Genomic DNA, 19,201 nt, shown 5'->3' on the forward strand with positions numbered 1-19,201 from the left:
TTTTTTTTTTTTAAATAGCGTTCACATTCCTCATAAAGCGCAGAGTTGGAAGTAAACACTACTAACGAAATAAAGAACAAATTGGTTTTACGCCATTTTCCCGGTGGAGTAAACTGGAAGGCCTATTGCTGTAATTGGATCCACCGTTTCTTCCGCTCATTCGTTAAGATAGAAAAAAGATCGTGATATTTTCATATGAGGATCATATCGCATTGGGAAATTATTTTATTATATATTTTTTCTCATAACCGTATTTGTAGAGAAGTAAATACAATGCGTAAAAATCATTATCACGGTTAACATATCCGTCTTTCTTACCTTGGTAGAAACATTACACTAAATAAACCATATAATTCATTCTAATTTTTTTTTTCAAAGATAAGGTAATGAAAACAAATTACTGTAAATTTCGTATTTGTGTGTCTTCTTTTAACGAGCAAAGGTTTGTTTTGATTTCCCGCGTATGTTTATTATTATGTACTTTGTATAATAGATATGTATGTACATACTGTGATCAAAACTAAGGTGATTTTTTAATGAAATGTAAACTCTTTATTTATTCTTCTAAATCAATTTCACCCCTTCAAAGTAATCCCCTGTCGATAAAACGCACTTTTGCTAACACTTTTTCCAGTGATCAAGCAGTCGGAGAAGTCTGTTTCCGATATACTCTTCAAGACTTTTTTCGATTCGGTTTTTATATCCTTAATCGTGTCAAATGGGCTTCTTCTCATTGTACATCGTCCCTCAGGTGAATACGATGGTTGCGGAAGGATATAAGTCGAGTTTTTGACGCTTTTTTCCAAAAATTGAGCGATTTTAGCACCAATCGAGACTTGACGCGTTTCAGACACAAAACATCATCAAAATAGTTAGGGCTGAGTTAAATAATATTTCAAATTTTGACAAACAGACGCTTGTCAAATGTTATAGACAGTCCCACTAACCTAGAAAATAAAAGCATTTAAAAGACTTTTAAGTTAAACGGTTTTTTGATACTCAAATTCTGGTAGTTGTGGAAAAATATGTACCTAGTCAGCCATATTGGAACGGTGTCCATCTTGAATTTTAAATTTTGACATAATCATCGTGTTTTACTAGTGTAGCCCTTTCATTTGATACCCATATTGAAGGGGTTAAGGAAAAATATGTAATCCGCCATTTTGTATCGGCGGCCATCTTAGATTTATAATGTTATTGATTTTATTATATTGTATTGTCATCTAAATTAAATGTGTGTACCAAATTTCAGATCAATCTGACAACGGGAAGGTGCTTAAAATTCAATTTCTAATTTTGACCCAAATAAACAAATTCTGTACGGGTCGAACTAAATAAAACCGTTTAATAAAAAAGCATCTGTCTTTCTAATGCCCCGGGAGTTTTAAATGACAATTTCACTTTCCTTTTTGTTAGTTGAGGTTCAAGAGGGGAGACTAGAGACCGGCAGACGTTGAATGCATTATGATGCAGCAGTGAGTGTCTTACGGCTGGAATTAAAATGATATATTTAACTTAATACTAAAATGTTTCAGTCTTATTTCTAACTATTCCTTTGAGTCAATAATAGGAAAGAATCGCTACTGAATTTTTATTTTATTTTACAAAGCTTCATTTCATGAAACTAAATGATCATCGTAGATTAAATACGAAAATATAACAGAAAAATATCAACATTAGTTTCATTTATGAAAAAAAAATTGAAGATCACATTTTTAATAGAACAGACAAGTTACAATTTTCTCATTAGAGACACGAATTATTGTGGCTGTCATAGTATGGCGTAAGTCCAAGATATTATTAAAGCGGGCATGCTAAACCCATTAATAATTATATACTGTTGGTTGGGACGCGAATAGAAGTATTTTGATGTAGATAACGCGATATTTTCTCGGACATTCAGAAACCTTTAGTTCTCTAAATAAACTCAAGTTTCTTTCACATTTGCATCAGACTTCTCACACGTTTGAGTATATTTATAATTTAACATAACAATAATTTTAAATCAATTTTTAATCAGTCAATGTAATCAAAATGAGTGCTTATATTTTTCATGTAATTATGTTAAGGCTAATAAACGAAAACTAATATTCATTGAGTCTCACATTGATTCTCCTGCGGCGAAGCTTTGTGCTGCAGCTTATGTCCTTAGTAAAATAGAACGTTACTCTGATATTAATACTGCTAGGATAGTGTATTTTAGTTATTTCCACAGCATTATGTCATATGGATTAATGCTTTGGGGTAGAAGTGTAGATATTGAAAATATATTCGAGAGACATTTACGGCTTAGGGCTACGAATCACCCTGAGAAATCGGTTTAAAGAGGACAATATTCTTATAGTGGTCTCACAATATATTTATGATAATATTTTGTACGTTTGTAATAATTATAATAATATCAATATAATAGGGGATGTCCATAGTGTATTTACAAGACACCGCGAAAAGCTGTTTGTACCAGAGTTTTGACTGCAAAAGTCTCAAATTCATTTGTAACAAACTTTTATTCACAATTCATTTGTAGCAAAACATTATTGGACTACCGTGTACAAATTCAAAATGCATATTAAATATAAATTGACGATAAAATCTTAGTATAGAATAAACGAATATTTAAATGATAGAAACCCATAGCAGTAATGTAGGCGACATTATTCATTACTGATTTTAAAAGATGTGGACTATCTTCCTGCTTCCTATCTACAACTATAATACGTTACGTAGCAGAATAGAGAGATAAAATAGATTGAAAATAAATAGATAATAATTTGACAATCAATAAAAGACCTGTTAAAAATATCAATGTTAAATAAACGAATTTTATCTCTATCTTTATTACTAGATTTAAAATAAATGTATGAAAAAACGTTTCTTGGCTAAGAGTTACAATAATGTCAATGACCTCATAGATGATTAGACATTTTGGATAAAAAATATTCGCTTCCAGGCTATTTCGATGTTTATTAAATGCGTAGTTTTGTATTACTTAAAAAAATATATTTAGTCTCGCTGAATTTCTTGTATGTTGTTCTCAAGTATGTGATATTTATCATCCAGTAAACTTAACTTGACGTAAATAAAAGATGTAATTTAATGTTAATTTGAATTACTCCTTGTTTTTTACACAAAGCCATAATACCAGCAATATATCTGGTAAAAGTATAAAAACTATAATGACAACAAATTTGTACAATTAAATTAAAAAGGTTTTTGCACCGTTCTACTTCTGTCTTCTCATTTCGTCTTTTCGTTGCTTGTAGTTCATCTTCTTTTTATTATTATTACATACAAGAATATTGTTGTAATTATTGTGTTGTTATCGTCCTTAATTTTTAAATTTCTTTTTATATAATTGATGTTCTTTTTTAAATACTAATATTTTAATCGTAATCTATGTAAAATAATTTATTCCTCTAAATTATTTTAATTATTTAGATTTATTCAATTTATTCATTAAATCGATGTCGAACTATACGGATTAACATCCATTGGGATCTTATGGTCATAGAAAAGACAAGTCTTGATGTACCAAAATAATACAGAACTTTCTGGAATTTCTCTTGAGAATAGCAGCGATGATTTAAGCGAATCGGAATCCAAGCGTTTGTACTTCTTAGTCTGAACTATGCGTTGACTCTCCAGCATGTTTATGAATAATAACTTAAATTTTAGAGACTGTCCCGATTTAACACCAGAGTGTTAATTTTTAACGCATTCGTAGGTCGCCCACTTCTAGGTATAGGCTTCTCCTATAGGTTTCCCATAAGACTGGTTGGTAACAGCCAATATACAGAGTTTCTGATGATCTTAACAAAGACATATGTCCATCTTCTGGGCTCAAGTAAACAAGGTGAAAATATCAAAAACTTTTGTTAAATGATAAAATTTACATTTTGTAATTATATGGTGACTATAATACTAGAAAGCCACAGGAAAGTTCACAAATGCAATGTAAGAATAACATATTGACGGTGGGAAGCGATTGAACCCTCACTGACCATAAACAAAGAAAAGTGAAGAGAAATGAACATGGAAATTAATTGTATAGAAGAGGAACGCTAAAAAGAAAAAAAAAAGATTTATAATTCGAAGCGTTCATGTGATAAATATCACTGGCCACTATGGTAACAATACTTTTAGGAATTGATTTATGATTGTTGGTTTGAATTTAAATTCGAACACCGATTTGAATTCGGGCGCTGGCAGTGAAATAGATACTATCGTTGCGTTTGGGTCAATCATGATTGTAAATATCATCTGTAATATACACAATTACTTAGATCAAAAATGTCTTTTATTTTCTTCGCTAATGAAGAATAAAAAAATATTTTCACGAGTGGTTTCGTTATAAATTCACGATTCACTTAAAATTGAATTACGTAAAGTACATTACTCGCTGTATATGGACATACAAAGTGATAAATCTACTTTAAACGCTTTGTATCTTTACTTTAAGATAACGACCAACCTTGAGAGGTTGAAGCTAACACATTCTGGTCACGAGTGCTGGCTTTCGCTCGAAATCCCTAAAGTAATTGAATGGTTCGCTTATAAAGCGTATTGGGAGTCGATTGCCTATACAGCCTTCGGAATAGTCCCGCCTGTACTATTTCGTTGAAAAGTTTAACCGGCTTCCATGTTAAGGTATTAGGAGTTCAGTTAACAGTTTAGATAATGATCCCATACAGTAAGGACAGTAAAGTTTAACGTTCCGTACGTATCACGCTTGGGAAATAAAACGTATTAGTTCGTTATAAAGTGAATTGGAATGTGAATGCTGAATGTAGTGTGGTGCAATTTCTGTAATTAGAAACTATAGCTCCATTTAAACGATCTAATAATTGTTTACGAAAGAAATTTATACAAAAGTGTACTTCTGTATGTTAAACCAATTACAGTTTATTTTATAGCCCGTAAGTAATGCAAGGAGTTTATTTTTTATAAGGTTTATAATTGTTCCAGATTTTGTTTTATTTTTCGTCTCTCATACTTTTCATTTTCTTTCACACTTTTATTTTTAAATTTGTTTATTAACAATTTTTTGTACGCCATAGATAAAAATTAAAAAAAAACATTTCACGGCTTCTATTATTATCTATTTATTGACAGATATGTTACTACTGTCGTCTCATATCCTTCTCCACAATTTGTATAATATCACAAATATAATACAATTTACTTATTTTCATTTTATTTGGTTTACTTATGTACATCACAATACAATTGTCTCTTTTATGTTGTTTATTTAACTTCATCTATATTAGTTAGAGTATTGTTAAGTTATTTATAATAAGGTTTACTTGGGTACAAAAAAATATTAATAAGTTAGAAGAGAATTCGCATGTGATTTGGCACGTCGATAAATATTGTTATAATTAGCCATAGAGCGCGCAAAGCAGATGACCTAGTTCGTCGGAAGACGTAAGATATATGCAGCTTCCATTGAGTCTTATTGGAAGTCCGTTGGTAAGTCCAGCAGTGGACATTCTTCTTCTTTGTCGTTGCCTCATAACTCAGGGTCGTGACCAAGTATCTCAGTTTCTGCTACTATCTTTTACCAGGCTATTTTGTTACTAGGAGTCGTGAACGGTGGTGCTGCACGCTTTTGAAATTGCGTAAGTCCAGTGAGTACGTGACTGTTCTCTGTCTCTTTTTCCCATTGCCGACAACTGATCTCAAAGTGGTTGAAGTAATAGACTAGTCTAAGCAAGCAGATTGTGGATAGTCGCATCTTTATTCTAAACTATTTAATGACGGAAAAAATTAGGGCGGCTCGATACAGAAATTAAAATTTTATAATTTAAAGTTAAATATACAAATAACGATGTACTATCGCGCAAATAGTTTTGTTTTTACGAGACGAAACTATATTTAATTATAAAATATAACCTTTAAATAATCTGTCACTTTATAGTTTATAAAACAAATGTACAAAAGACTAATGTAGCATACTTTATAACAGACGCCGATGTAACTGTTTTAAAATATTCAAACGATTCCTCATTCTACTTCTACGCCGACACATGCGTCAACAGTCCGTTGAGTTAATTTAACTGACATCGCACCTCAAAGGAACTTAAATAGATGAGGTCGTTGTCCCGTCTCACGTGGATTGGTCGGAGCGAACCCAGCATCCATTCATAAGTCTTATAAGATAAAAAAAGCTTTGAAAACTAACTGTGGCGTTAAACCAAAATGATAATTACATCAGGAACTTTAGGTCGGAATTGAAAAAAAATAATTTGAAATTAGATCTTAGATCGTCTTTTAATTTCAGACAATTTTTGAGTGTCAAGATGAGTTCCGGTATGTTGTAGAAATTCAACAGAACTATGTATTTTATAGAGAATATATATATATTTAATTAAGTATTTAATGGAATCAGACGTTACCTTGCGGAAGTCGATCCTAAGTAAGAAAAGGACCAATATTTAGCCACTTCCGCACATGCAGTGGTAGTTGTGCAACAAAGAGACTCTGTGTTTCTCTCTGTGTTTGGCACTAATCGGTGTAACATAACTCCTGAAGATGCCCCGTGGAGGGGTGAAACACGTGTTGAGTAATTTTGCGGTGGCGGTTGTGTGATTCGCATTGTTTGTCGTATACGCATTTATAAGCGAACAGGCGGGCGGTGCACTTTGTTGCACGACTACCACTGCATGTCCGGAAGTGGCTAAATATTGGTCCTTTTCTTACTATTTAATTAAGATTGAAATAGTCCGTCGATTTAAAACAAGTAGTAACTATGGACATGCTTTGAAAATATTTTTAAATTTAGCAGAAAGAGTTTTCTACTATTACGTAGTTACTAGTAAGATCTACTAATCCGATGAAGTCAAATATCAAGAATTCTTGAAATATATTTCGAAAATAGTTTAAAATTTGTTTATATACTCAACGTTGATATTTCTGTTTTGTCATGAACAAATGGTGTTTGCGCATTGGCTTTTACAGCAGAGCGTTAAATTAAGTCCGATGGCTCCCTCAGGAATATCCGCTATGAAACATTACAGTAATTATTTTATTCGAATTGGAAGTCGCAAAGATTTTCAGTCGTTTCATAGTACGTCCCACGGTATAACTTGGCGCGTTAGCACTAAAGACTTTGACTTGATCTATCACTTGAATCGCATTGAGCAAAAAAAATATAAAATTGAATAAGCTTGAAACAAAGACATATTTATTTAATGGAATCAGGCGTTACCTTGCGGAAGTTCATCCTAAGTAAAGGACCAATATTTAGCCACTTCCGCACAAGTAGTGGCAGTCGTGCAACAAAGTGCACCGCCCGCCAGCCCGCGGATAAATGCGTATGCGGCAAACAATGCGAATTACACTACTGCCACCGTTAAATCACTCAACACGTGTTTCACCCCTCCAAGGGGTATCTTCAGGAGCTATGTTACATAGATTAGTGTGACTCTGTGTTTGGCACTAATCGGTGTAACATAACTCCTGAAGACATATTTTACTAATAATTATATACCCAAACTTTTTAATTTTATTTACCAGCTATGGCTATCTGGTCACAGAGACGGTTATGCTTGGGGTTGCTATGAAATGGGCTATATGTATATATATGTTTGGGATTTCTTTACAAGATCGCATTAATAATGACGAGATTCATAAACAAACGTATGACGAAGTGACAGTTGGATGCTTTAATATCCTATAATAGATATAGCAAGACCAGCAAGCGTAAAGTATGATGTCCTCCAACAAGATGGTTAGATCACATTCTTAAAGTCGTTAAATAAAATTATTTTTATGTATGTATTGATCTTAGACATTCTTTTTTTTATGGCTCCTGCTATTGGCTCTCATACCCCCTATCTAGTTCGGGACAGGGACTTCATTTACACATAATTTTTTTCAGAGTTTTATCTTTACTTGACACTTTCATACTTCTCAATTCCTTTCCTTTTATCCTTCACAATATCTTGCAATTTTTGGTCTTTCATTCCTTATTGCTTTCATCGCCTTCCTTTCCTCATCTTTTTCACTCTTAGGTGGCTAGGTACATTTTTATTTTCCAATCTTTATCTTTATTTTTTGACATCACAGATTTCTTTGGATTTAAACTTTTTAATACATTGCTAGACTTGTCTTATATTTTATTATTATTTGATAAGTTCGTTTACATGTGTATTTATTTCATTATTGGTTCCAGTTTTTCTATTTGGTTTTGTTCCTTTTAATAGCATTACTTGTCGCCCATCGTTAAAGCGATGCTTCCCACATCTACTTTCAGTTTAGTCGACGTTTCCAGGACACTGCGTTCCCTGCATATGCCCACGATCTAAGACATTCACCCAGAGAGCAATAAAGAGGTCTATAGGCGGAGCTTCACTGCGAGATCACATCAGAAATGAGATCGGGGGAAGAACCAAGGGTATTGACGTAGCTCGAAAAAATTCTAACTTGAGGTAGTAGTGAGCGAGGCACATGACTCGAGTAGTGGACAACCACTGGGGTTCTCGAAGTCCGACCACAACTTGTTATACGCGGTGAGGGTAGGCCGCCCACTAGATGGATCGACGATATATTCTATCTACAGGGGTGATAATAATCACAAAATTATTATTTGTGATACATTTTTGCATACATATTAGATGTTTATCTATTTTTTGAAAAAATACGACCGTAAATGTGAGTAAAGTACATATTTATATTCAATTTGTCTCATCTTCGCTTCATTTTTATTTCTTTGCAAATATAATTTAAAACTTGTACTTTGATATCTGAAACGTATTTACTTCGTAAGCATGTTCATGAATAAAATATTACGGAGCACATTAAGAAGACATAATGTAAACGTAAATTCTTTCAAACTTATTAATAGCATTATACAGACACGTTTCGATATTAAAATATTTAAACGAGATGAATGTATTTTGTTAAAAATATTTTTAAAGAACTTTCTAGATTAATAATAACAACAGATTCAAATTAATGTATGTCTTTAAATGTACTATCGTGAGGACGAATACTTACTTATACCACAAAATATATATTTTTAATTAATTTTTCAAAAAAAATTCAAACCGAAATATAGAAATATGTACAAATATAAAATTGAATGACCCGTATTTGTGGACAAATATAACTGACGTAAGCCACCATTGGCAAGATGTAAAGGCAGTATGTACGCCTCATAGCTCGCAGAACAACACTGGGGTCTTAATATTCTGAAGTGGAGATCATGGACTAGTGAGTCCAGCGAAAGACGTTTACCCACAAGGTGGACAGATGATTTTGGTAAGGTTGAAGACAATATATCTTAGTCAATCAATCCTATTGGAATTGTACGCGGGAGATCCATGTCCAGCAGTGGAGTTCTTTTTGGATGGCTTAAACGTTACGTAATGATCGTATGGTTTTCAGTCATTGATTTATTCATATATTGATTATCTTGAGATTCTCTAAGGGAAAGGCAACCTTCGCACGGCTCCGTTCTGTATGGCAATCACGGAAGCTGACTAGGAGAGTTAAGCTCAAAATATTCCAGTGCAATGTGAAAACCGTTTTGCTTTATGGATGCAAGACTAGAAGGTTACCAAAGATATCACGCGTCGGCTCCAAGTCTTCGTTAACAACTGTCTTCGACGTATTCTCGGTATATACTGGCCTGAGAAAGTCTCCAACGTTGACCTCTGGAAACGCTGCGGTGAGATACCGATCGACCAGCAGATCAAACACCTCAAGTGGAACTGCGTAGGCCACACGCTTTGAAGGGACCCTAATCACATACCGAGGCAAGCCCTAGAATGGTATCGTCAAGGGAAGCAAAGACGTGGCCGTCCAAAGCAAACCTGGCGGCGGACGATCACTGCAGAAGTGAAGGCAGTTGGAATGACGTGGAGCGAAGTAAAGCGCAAGGCTCAAGACCGCTCGGGATGGCGACGTACTGTGGACAGTTTCTGCCCCATCTTGGAGTCATATTAATAAATGAATTATGAATGATATTGAATATACTTGAATATAATTTTGGTTTGCGTTTTTGAGCTGTACAAAAATGGTGTTTATCCTTTGGCATTTACCGCTTCTCTGGTTTTGGCATAGCACAAAAATTTTAGTACTTAAACTTGACAAAAATAATAATATTTGATTATTACAATATTGTAACTGTTTGTCTATGTCTTGTTACAGATATTCCGGGAACGACTGAAATGATCTTCAATTCTAGATAATGCTAGACGATACTTAGTATCTCGCCAATCATGTTGATCGAGAAGATGACGTTACTAGCGCTATTGCTGATCCCGATGGTTGCGACCGCGGCACTTCCAGGGGACACGGATGCCTGCAACCCGGACAAGATGACTGTATACCGGATGGTTTTACACACGTACTGGACTAGGGAGAAGTTTCCTAAACATTACCCGGATTGGAGACCTCCTGCGCAGTGGTCAAAAATATATGGTAAGTTGTTTTTAAATACTTTAATGTTATGCATAATTTATACTAACATCAAGGCACAAAGCTTTACCTCAATGAATGTTTCTTCACGGCGCAGTAAACTGAAATATATCGATGCCATATAAATGTGAAGAAAAATGTTTTGGGTCATTGACTTAGCACCACATAATAGCGCTACTGAAACTGCTGTACAACGTCTTATATGCGATACTGAGTATAGATCACTCCGTTTCGACACTCCGCCGTCAATACTTGCGGCGAAGCTTACACTTATTTTTTCTTGTCCCCCACCTCGCCGCCCTCCAAGACGCGGTACAGCGGTTTCGGTTGCATTACAATGTCCCTTCAAATTCATAAAATAGAGTTACTCCTCCCGACAATTGTTTGCTTTAGATTTTTGATATGCCTTTGCCTAAGTGGCAATACGTCTCTAGAGAGACTTGTTGTCCAAGTTGCGAATGGCTAAAGATTCATAAGAAGCCTCATTACACCATCAATGAATTAAAAACCTCCATGACATTAATTTCTTCGACAAGTTGACTTGATATTTCTCAGTGTGTTCCTATATAGGTTCACACATAACATAGCTTCAGTAAATTACTAGTTGTTCCTCGCCTTCTTCCCTTGGTCTACACTGCCGTTTGTGAGTGTATTTTCGTTAAATCTATTCTTGCTAATTTATATTCGAAAATATATGTTATAGCCAAGTTATATCTACAACAGCTAGAGTTAAAAAAATTCATTCCGTCAACACCCCTTGCGGTTGAAAATTCGTAATATCCATTTTAACTGTCGTAGATTCGACATAAGAAATATTCGTACTAAATTTCATGTCTCTTAGCATTGCAGTTCAACAAATATCGTGATGAGTCACTACATAGTATATCTCCCTTTATCTTTCTTTATATATAAGTTTAAGTATATATAGATAAACAGATGGCACGTGAGCTCATTAAACTAGGGCACAAATTTGTAATACTTCTAAATTAAATAAACTTTTTATTGAAAACCTTTTCATTTACGGTAAGATTTGTGCTCCAGGCGTCTGAACCGAGATACAAAATCCAATATAACGTGAGTTTCTTAGACAATTATTACAATATAGTTCAACGAACGTCATGATGGCTGAAATGAATATTTTCATTAATAAAAGTCAAAAAATACTTTCGACTAAGGAAGCGGCCAAATAAAATAACTCAACAACAACATCGGCGTACAAAGAGATGTCTTAAGAGATTAGCTATTGTTTTCGATGCCCACGCCGAGTTGAACTGGGTCGGATTCGTCAAGCGATCCGCTCTCGACGTCAAAGGGAAAATTGTAAATTGAAGGCATTAAGGAATCTTGAGGAGGACAATTTCGGCGCTATGCGATACGTTTATGTGAGTCTCGGCTTTGTTGTGGTTTTATAAAGAATTTATTTTGGCTGATAAAGCTTTGTTAACGACAACGCGGTGGAGCGGGGCTTAAATGAAAAATATACAACGAATAATTCGACGTCGGAAACTCAGGATTTACAAAGTAAAGTTTACATCAAAGATTTCTAAACTATTTGAGAGAGTGTATATCCTCAGATTCTAATAACTTTATTGTTGTTCGTATTGATATTGATTTTAGTTACTTTTGTTTATCCACGGATCTCCTCATTTTTTATTTAAATCCGTAAACAAATGCCAGGATTTTGATTGATCCCTACATAACCCGTTGTGTGAATTTACCAATAAGGTTCAGAGTGAGAGACTATCTCTCTGTGCATTAAATCATCACAGGTAACACACATGGTTTGTAGACTTAGTGTTAAGACACTAAGGTTAGTTGAAAGTAAGAGACATAGCCTAGTGGATTGGTATGTTCTAGTAGCAGTGAGTAGACCACATAGTACACAGAATAGATAGATGCTGGTACCGTAATGTTCTTAAGTGGAGATCAAAGACCGGCAAGCGCAGCTTAATACATCCGCCCAAAAAGTTGAACCCAGACCGCTTTATACCGGTCCTAATGTCAATAAAAAATACTTACCATTTCAAAAACATTGCGATTGGTTGATTTAACTTAACATTATTATTTCAACAAAATATTTAAATATTCGTCAAAAGTCCATAATTATTTAAATAAGGTAGTCTATTTTACAATTATAAAATATCAAAAATAATATTTCTTACTAAAATATTGGTAATTTTTATAACAAATTGGTTCCCGTAATATAAATTCTATAAGATAAGAAAAAGACTAATATATAGCTACTACCGATATGTAGCAGTAGTCGTGCAATAAAGTGCACCGCCCCCCAAGCAAAGCGTGGAAGAAGATGAATGAAGATGTAAATGAGGAAAAGTAGATCTTGTGAAGTAAAAAAGAAAATGTGAAGAAAGGAAGAAGGATGTGGAATAAATACAATAAATATTGAAAACTTATTCACCCGAAACTTTAACATCCCTGCCCAAAACATCGCAGGGAGAACGAGATATCCCTTAAAAGGGGAGGGCCATAAAAAAAACATAACTTGTACTTGTATAATATCACCAAAGTTTCAAATTAAAATTTTACGTTGATTAATAGAGGTAAATTTTTAGACTGTTGACTCTCAAATTCAGTTTTCGGTTAAGTCGTCCCCTGGGAAGCCGATTCGAAGGGGTCGACATTGACTTTTGGAATATTTGGTTTTCACAGTAGACTTTTGGTGAAATATTGCTACTTTAGTTCACAAATCACGAGATCGATTTTAACTATAAAGTAATCAGGACATTACGAAAGTATCCGTTCGAGTGTATTGAGGGCTCATACTTTAAGTGGGTTTGGAATTCTTGTAGCTCTATGTTGAAATATACTATTATAATGGAGTTCAATTGTTACATTGTTTCTAAGAAATTGGGCCCTTTTGGTACACTTCTCATGACAACATAAGATGTCACTGTAAATGATAAATGAGAGACGTTACTGCTCACCAACAATAATTAAAATCAAACCTCATAAATACGGTATATCCTGCCACCAAAAATCCTAAACAGGTGTGTATATTTACCAATCGCACTGTATGGTCTATTACGGCCTGTGTATATTAGAATTCTTATATCCCTTCAATAGACATATACTCTTACATAGACCTAAGCAAATATAGCATAAAAATTAAGACTAGCATTAACTTGTTTTTATATTATATAAGAAAGCATACTCCTTAGAAAATTCTACATCCCTTTCTTTAGTATGATATAATTCTATAAACCTAAGTAAATATAGAAAAAGATTAAAACTGTAATAAATATAAGGTATGACATAAAGAATGACAAAAGCTCTATTAAAGAAATGAAAAGCCAGACAATAATAAAGTATGACAGATTTTGTGACGAATGAAAGAAGAGTGCAAGATCAGATGACGTATAAAATAAGAAATAAATGTGTAAAAATGAAAAAAATATTTTTCCTGTAATATTGTAACGCCCTGCCTTTAACCGCGATAGAGGACACGAGAAGCCTCCAATAACAGAGGTAAAAAGTCAATAGACGGATATAAACATTAGTTTGGCTAATGGTTATTACTAGAGACTGGGAAATTTAGTCTACAGTGTCGAGACTCATAGGCAAAACCACAGTAGCTCAACTAGTCATGGAAATAGATATCCAATTAGGCATATTGAGGATTAGTAACAGCGGCAGAGGAATGAGATTTGCATTCGTAGGTTGCGGGTTCAATTCTCAGGATGTAGTTTCATATACAATTCATTTCGTGAATTAAATTTATAAGATAGCTTCACTGACAAATTTCAAGTAGATAAGAAGCAGCGTCTTATGCGTACGATAATATTACATTGCGATCAACAACCATCATGCTAATCGTGGCGATTATCTTTGGGAGAGTCCTATGTCTTCTGTAGATGTACGAAAGTAAAATAGACCAGCGAATTAGCAATTTAAAGTAGCAGTAGGCTAGGTCACATAGCGCGCAGAGCAGATTGCAGCTGGGTTCTTTAAACTCTGGAGTCGATACTACGAACCGGCATGCAGGGCATAATACATTCACCGACAGGGATGACAGATGACCTTAAGGTCAACGGAAGACTTATGATGTAGACCCACACCCAATCAGTTATTTCAGAAATATATGAGAGAAGCAGTGGTCGCTCTTCGGCTTAGATGATGATAAAGATCATACATACGTAAATGGGATGCATGTGTTTTCTTCACTGTATGATCAATGCCTATGTTATTACATTTAAAGCAACTTACACGCCTGCTAAGCGACATATAATAATAAAACGCAGTTATAACTTATGCCAACAGACACAAGATATATAAAAAATTAAAATAAACTCGTAACGCCAAAATTTCGTATTCAATAAGTTAACAAATCCTTCACGTGTCTGTGTGTACGCATATATTATAAAGTATCATGTAAATGCCCAATTGAAAAAAAGATGTTTTAAATTGTGAAATTAAGCATAATAATCCTTAAACATATTATTATGTAAAACTACGTAATTGCATTACGTACATACACAGAACGGTACGAGTATCGTTGTCAGGAATTCATAATAACAACTATGGAATGGAGTATATTATAACTGTATTACAACTGATAACTTAATAGCATTCCCACTAACCACTTGATTACGTTAAATTCAGATTAATAGCTTAATATAATTATCCGATCGCGTTGTAAGTTGTAATATGTAAGTATGACCGTATTGATTGTCAAAAATTAATCGTTGATGGTAGAAGTCTTGTTGGTGGGTATTAACTTACCATCGACACAGACAGACGGTGGTCACTTAAACCACCAGTGCGTTCGTATATCTTACAACATTTTTACTCTGATAGTCCAATATAAAATTTTCTGAAACTGTATTGTAATGTAAATTTTAAAATATAATATAAATATACATTAATGACATTTTCCAATGGCCAATTATAACTATAAAGTTTACATGTTTACAAAGATTATTTGAGATTTAGGTTAGGTTAACGCGATTTTAATATGAATCCTATCTATATTATTATTTGAATACTCTGATTTATTTGATTTCTGTAATTGCTCTAACGTTCTACTGTTTATTTTTAACAGAGACGCGATCGTAGGTCGCTGATTCGATTACCGAGATACAATCCTATGTAATTCATTATTATTTTAATTTCTTATACAATTCACAGTTTGTGTACGATTCTGTATATTTTCTCTTATTTTACTTTCCTTTATAATTCACAGTTTGTGTATTAATTATATAAGATTGCTCATAAACAAGTTTTAGTAAGGGAGGAAACTTGACTTAGTTTCGGTTGAAGTTGATGCTGTTAGCCCTGGCCTTTACAACTTAATCGGAACTGAGTTCACAGAGCGAAAGGGTGATTTTAAAAGGATGGAAAGCAAAGTCCTCTGCGGAACACAATATCAACTGCGATCGCCAATCTGCCTGCCTAGCGTGGCGATTATAGTATTTTCCCTAAAATAACTTTGGAAGAGGCTTCTACCTTGCAGTGGACATCTATGAAACAAATTACCATATCTATATTATAAAATGTTACATACAAAATGTCAAATAAGTCTGGGTATATACATACTTAGTCTTATTTGATATTTAGTTTGTAATATTTTCGTAAACTATTGTTAGTATGGTATGGATAAATTTATAAAAAAAATAGATAAGCTTCTACACAGCCGCAAGAACCTTATGTTCATAGAAATTCTATTATTATAAACACGTTTTTTTTTAAATATAGCTTATAATCTATAATCAATTCAAAAGTTACGATGACAGCTTTCAAAGTGTTACAAGAATCACATGAAGCACAACGTCGATTTAGCAATAAGCTTTAGCAATAAATAAACATTTCTCTTTCATCGTGTCGGTTGCTCGCGGCCTGAAAGGGATTTCGTTAAATGTACCAATACATAAGGGAAACGTTTTATAGAACGATAAAATATAACGCGATGTGTATTTTGGGCATACTTTACTGCCGTCTCTACCATGTTTTTATAACATCCATGCGCGCCGCCTATAAATCTTTTAAAATATTAAACTCGAATTGGACACAGATATTTCGATGATGGAGCCATAGATGTACTCGTAGGGCATGCTCATAAAAATATTCTATAATATACATCAGTTAATTAGTTTTTAAAAGGTGTTCCACTTTTAAACTAACACAATATTTTTAAAGTTACAATAATAAACTTCATAAAAAAAATAATGTAACTTTAAAAACTTACGTAAACGTAAATATTGATGATATCATCTTTTAAGGCATAGAACGTTAATATAGGCCTTCTCTATAGACTTTTATTAAGACCAGTAAAAACCGTGAAACCGGTATCTAAATATGACCTTTAATTAAGTCCTCTGTCCATTTTGTTCATGGACGCTCTACGCTGCGCATGTCCTTGGTCTCCAATTCAGATCTTTAAGGCACTAGAGGCTGTTCTTCATGTTCTAGAACCTCCCCGCTGGCACTTCAAATTGCCAATCGACTGCGTTATTCGGTACTTTTCATTCATCTACCTTCTACTTATACTTTTATGCTACTATCTACAGATAAAACTTATCGGCATTTCTATAAGGTCTTATTATATTCCGTCTTCAGCCACGTAATCACAATTGTGATGAAGAGAACAATGGAAGAAGAAGAGGAATCCAGTAGCAGACGAATGTAGTGATATCTTCTCGTCGATTTTTATTTATTTTTTTACTTTATAACGAAAAATAGACACGTCTGAAGTGAAATTTAGCCAGTGATATGCCCAAGTGATGTGTCACTGGGGAGACCGATTGATTACTCACTCCATCTTGGCTCGGGTTCAAATCCCGAGCAGCCGTTTCTGGTACAACCGCCGGCCCATTCTATCGCTACAGTATGACTAATTTATTTTTGACCCAGAGCTATATTTTTCGGACGTGCATTCTATTTTAAAAATATATTCTAACGTTTAAAACATTTTTATATGGACGCTCCATTTCGCTTTTATATTCGAATACGTTTTGATACGCTATTATTTAGTATTAGATGGAAATATTTTTAGTCTATTCCAGTTAAGTCAACAGACACACTGCAGTAGTATTTTTACTTATAGTCTATAGTTTTTTTAAAACGATATAATCATTATATTTGTAAAGAGATCTTAATGATAAATCTGGAACGTTGTCACGTTTTTTATTTATTTTAATTTACGATGATCACCCGTCTATTCATGCGGTTCTGTGCTAAATATAAAAAAGCGATTTTTGCTTAAAAAACATTTTCTCTAATATACTATTATTTATATTCTCGTGTTTATATCTCACGTCTAGATTGTAACCACTTGAATTAAAGCCGAAATGCTATATCGTGAATATTAATAAAGAGTAACAAATATAATCTGACTTCGCAGTTAACAATTACTAATGTTGTTCAAAATTAACACCATCTCTACAGTGCACAAACCGAAGATCTTCTTGGTAGAGTTTATTTTATTTTATTTAATATTCTTTATTGTACACGTTAAGATACATTTAATAAGTTTTACAATAATATACACAAAGTACAATAGGCGGTCTTATCACACAAGGCAATCTCTTACAGACAACCATAGTATGGAAAAGGTAAAAGTACTAATAAAGGGTATTTTACGTGTACAAAAAAATACATAGACATACATACTTAAACATACATACATACGTATATAACATATATACTTATAATAAATAAGGTTTAATACATATTATAAATATAATACAATAATAAATAAAAGCATCTAACTGACTTCGATCAGTATTGGTTCAGAGTTTGCATAAATAAAAATCTTTTTACATTTCTATATGACGGTTGGGGTCGAAAAGTTATTGAACGGCGACCACGAGGCAGTAAACGGGTTGGTGGACACCTCACTAGGAGGACTGGCGACGTCGCTAGATGTGGGCAGTACAAGACTAGTAATTACAGAGGCCTATACATTACAGTGGTGTCTAACGACTGAAAACAATTTAATCTAATATATAAAATTCTCGTGTCACGGTGTTCGAACTTGAACTCCTCCGAAACGGCTTGACCGATTTTTCCCAAATTCTATATGCGTATTCAGTAGGTCTGAGAATCGGCTACTATCTATTTTCCATACCCCTAAGTAATAAGGGTGGTCCACCCCTAAATTATTTTTATTTATTTTTTAGACAAATTTTTTGGTTTTTATTTTATTATGATACAGCATACCAAAATACATACAACCCTAAATTTTCACCTCTCTACGATTAACCCTTATTTTTTATTTGTTAATTAAAAACTTTAATTTTTTTTGCAAAACAACGTTTGCGGGATCAGCTAGTAATACTATAAATATGCCTCCCCCATAGATTTCTAATAGGAAGCGGAACGTAGCGTCTTTTGATGACCTTAAGGTCGTGTTTCTTCCTTGTGCGTGGACGTCTTACGGTGCACTATAGAAACTAAGTTCCCAGCAGCCATCTCTTCTGTGTGCTCTGTGGCCTGCCCACTGTCTCTCGCCAACCCGCTGACCTATGTCAGTTACATTCGTTCATCTACAGATCTCCTCATTCATGATTTGATTTCTTTAATTAATTCCGGGCGGAACCTTCAGACTTGCGCGAATTGAATGTCAACCAATGGCAGACGATGGCGCAAGGTAGAGGAAAGTGGAAGTCTCTCGCTTCAGAGGCCAAGACCCACTTTGGGTCACTGAGCCATCGGATTTGTTGAAATCTTTTACGTGAGTCAAGAGATTCTAGTATAAAAATACTTATAGTGTCTACCTATAAGTTAACGTTGTTTTAACTCAATATAGATAAAATCGAAAAAT

The 19,201-nt window shown here is 33.9% G+C and overlaps 1 protein-coding gene across 2 annotated transcripts in view; it reads left to right on the forward strand.

Moving 5' to 3' along the window:
* The window catches only part of mspo (M-spondin), a 54,428-nt gene that overhangs the window by 17,350 nt on the left and 17,877 nt on the right, over positions 1-19,201 (forward strand). For both annotated transcript variants that reach the window (XM_068777797.1, XM_068777798.1), the window contains exon 2: positions 10,153-10,425. In XM_068777797.1, coding sequence (XP_068633898.1) covers positions 10,224-10,425 — 202 coding nt within the window. In that variant the 5' untranslated portion in view covers positions 10,153-10,223. The remainder of the gene's footprint in view (positions 1-10,152; positions 10,426-19,201) is intronic.

The sequence above is a fragment of the Battus philenor genome, unplaced genomic scaffold, assembly GCF_028537555.1.
Source record: "Battus philenor isolate CCGP_79_NKW_IND1 unplaced genomic scaffold, ilBatPhil1.0.hap1 SCAF_14, whole genome shotgun sequence".
NCBI lineage: Eukaryota > Metazoa > Arthropoda > Insecta > Lepidoptera > Papilionidae > Battus > Battus philenor.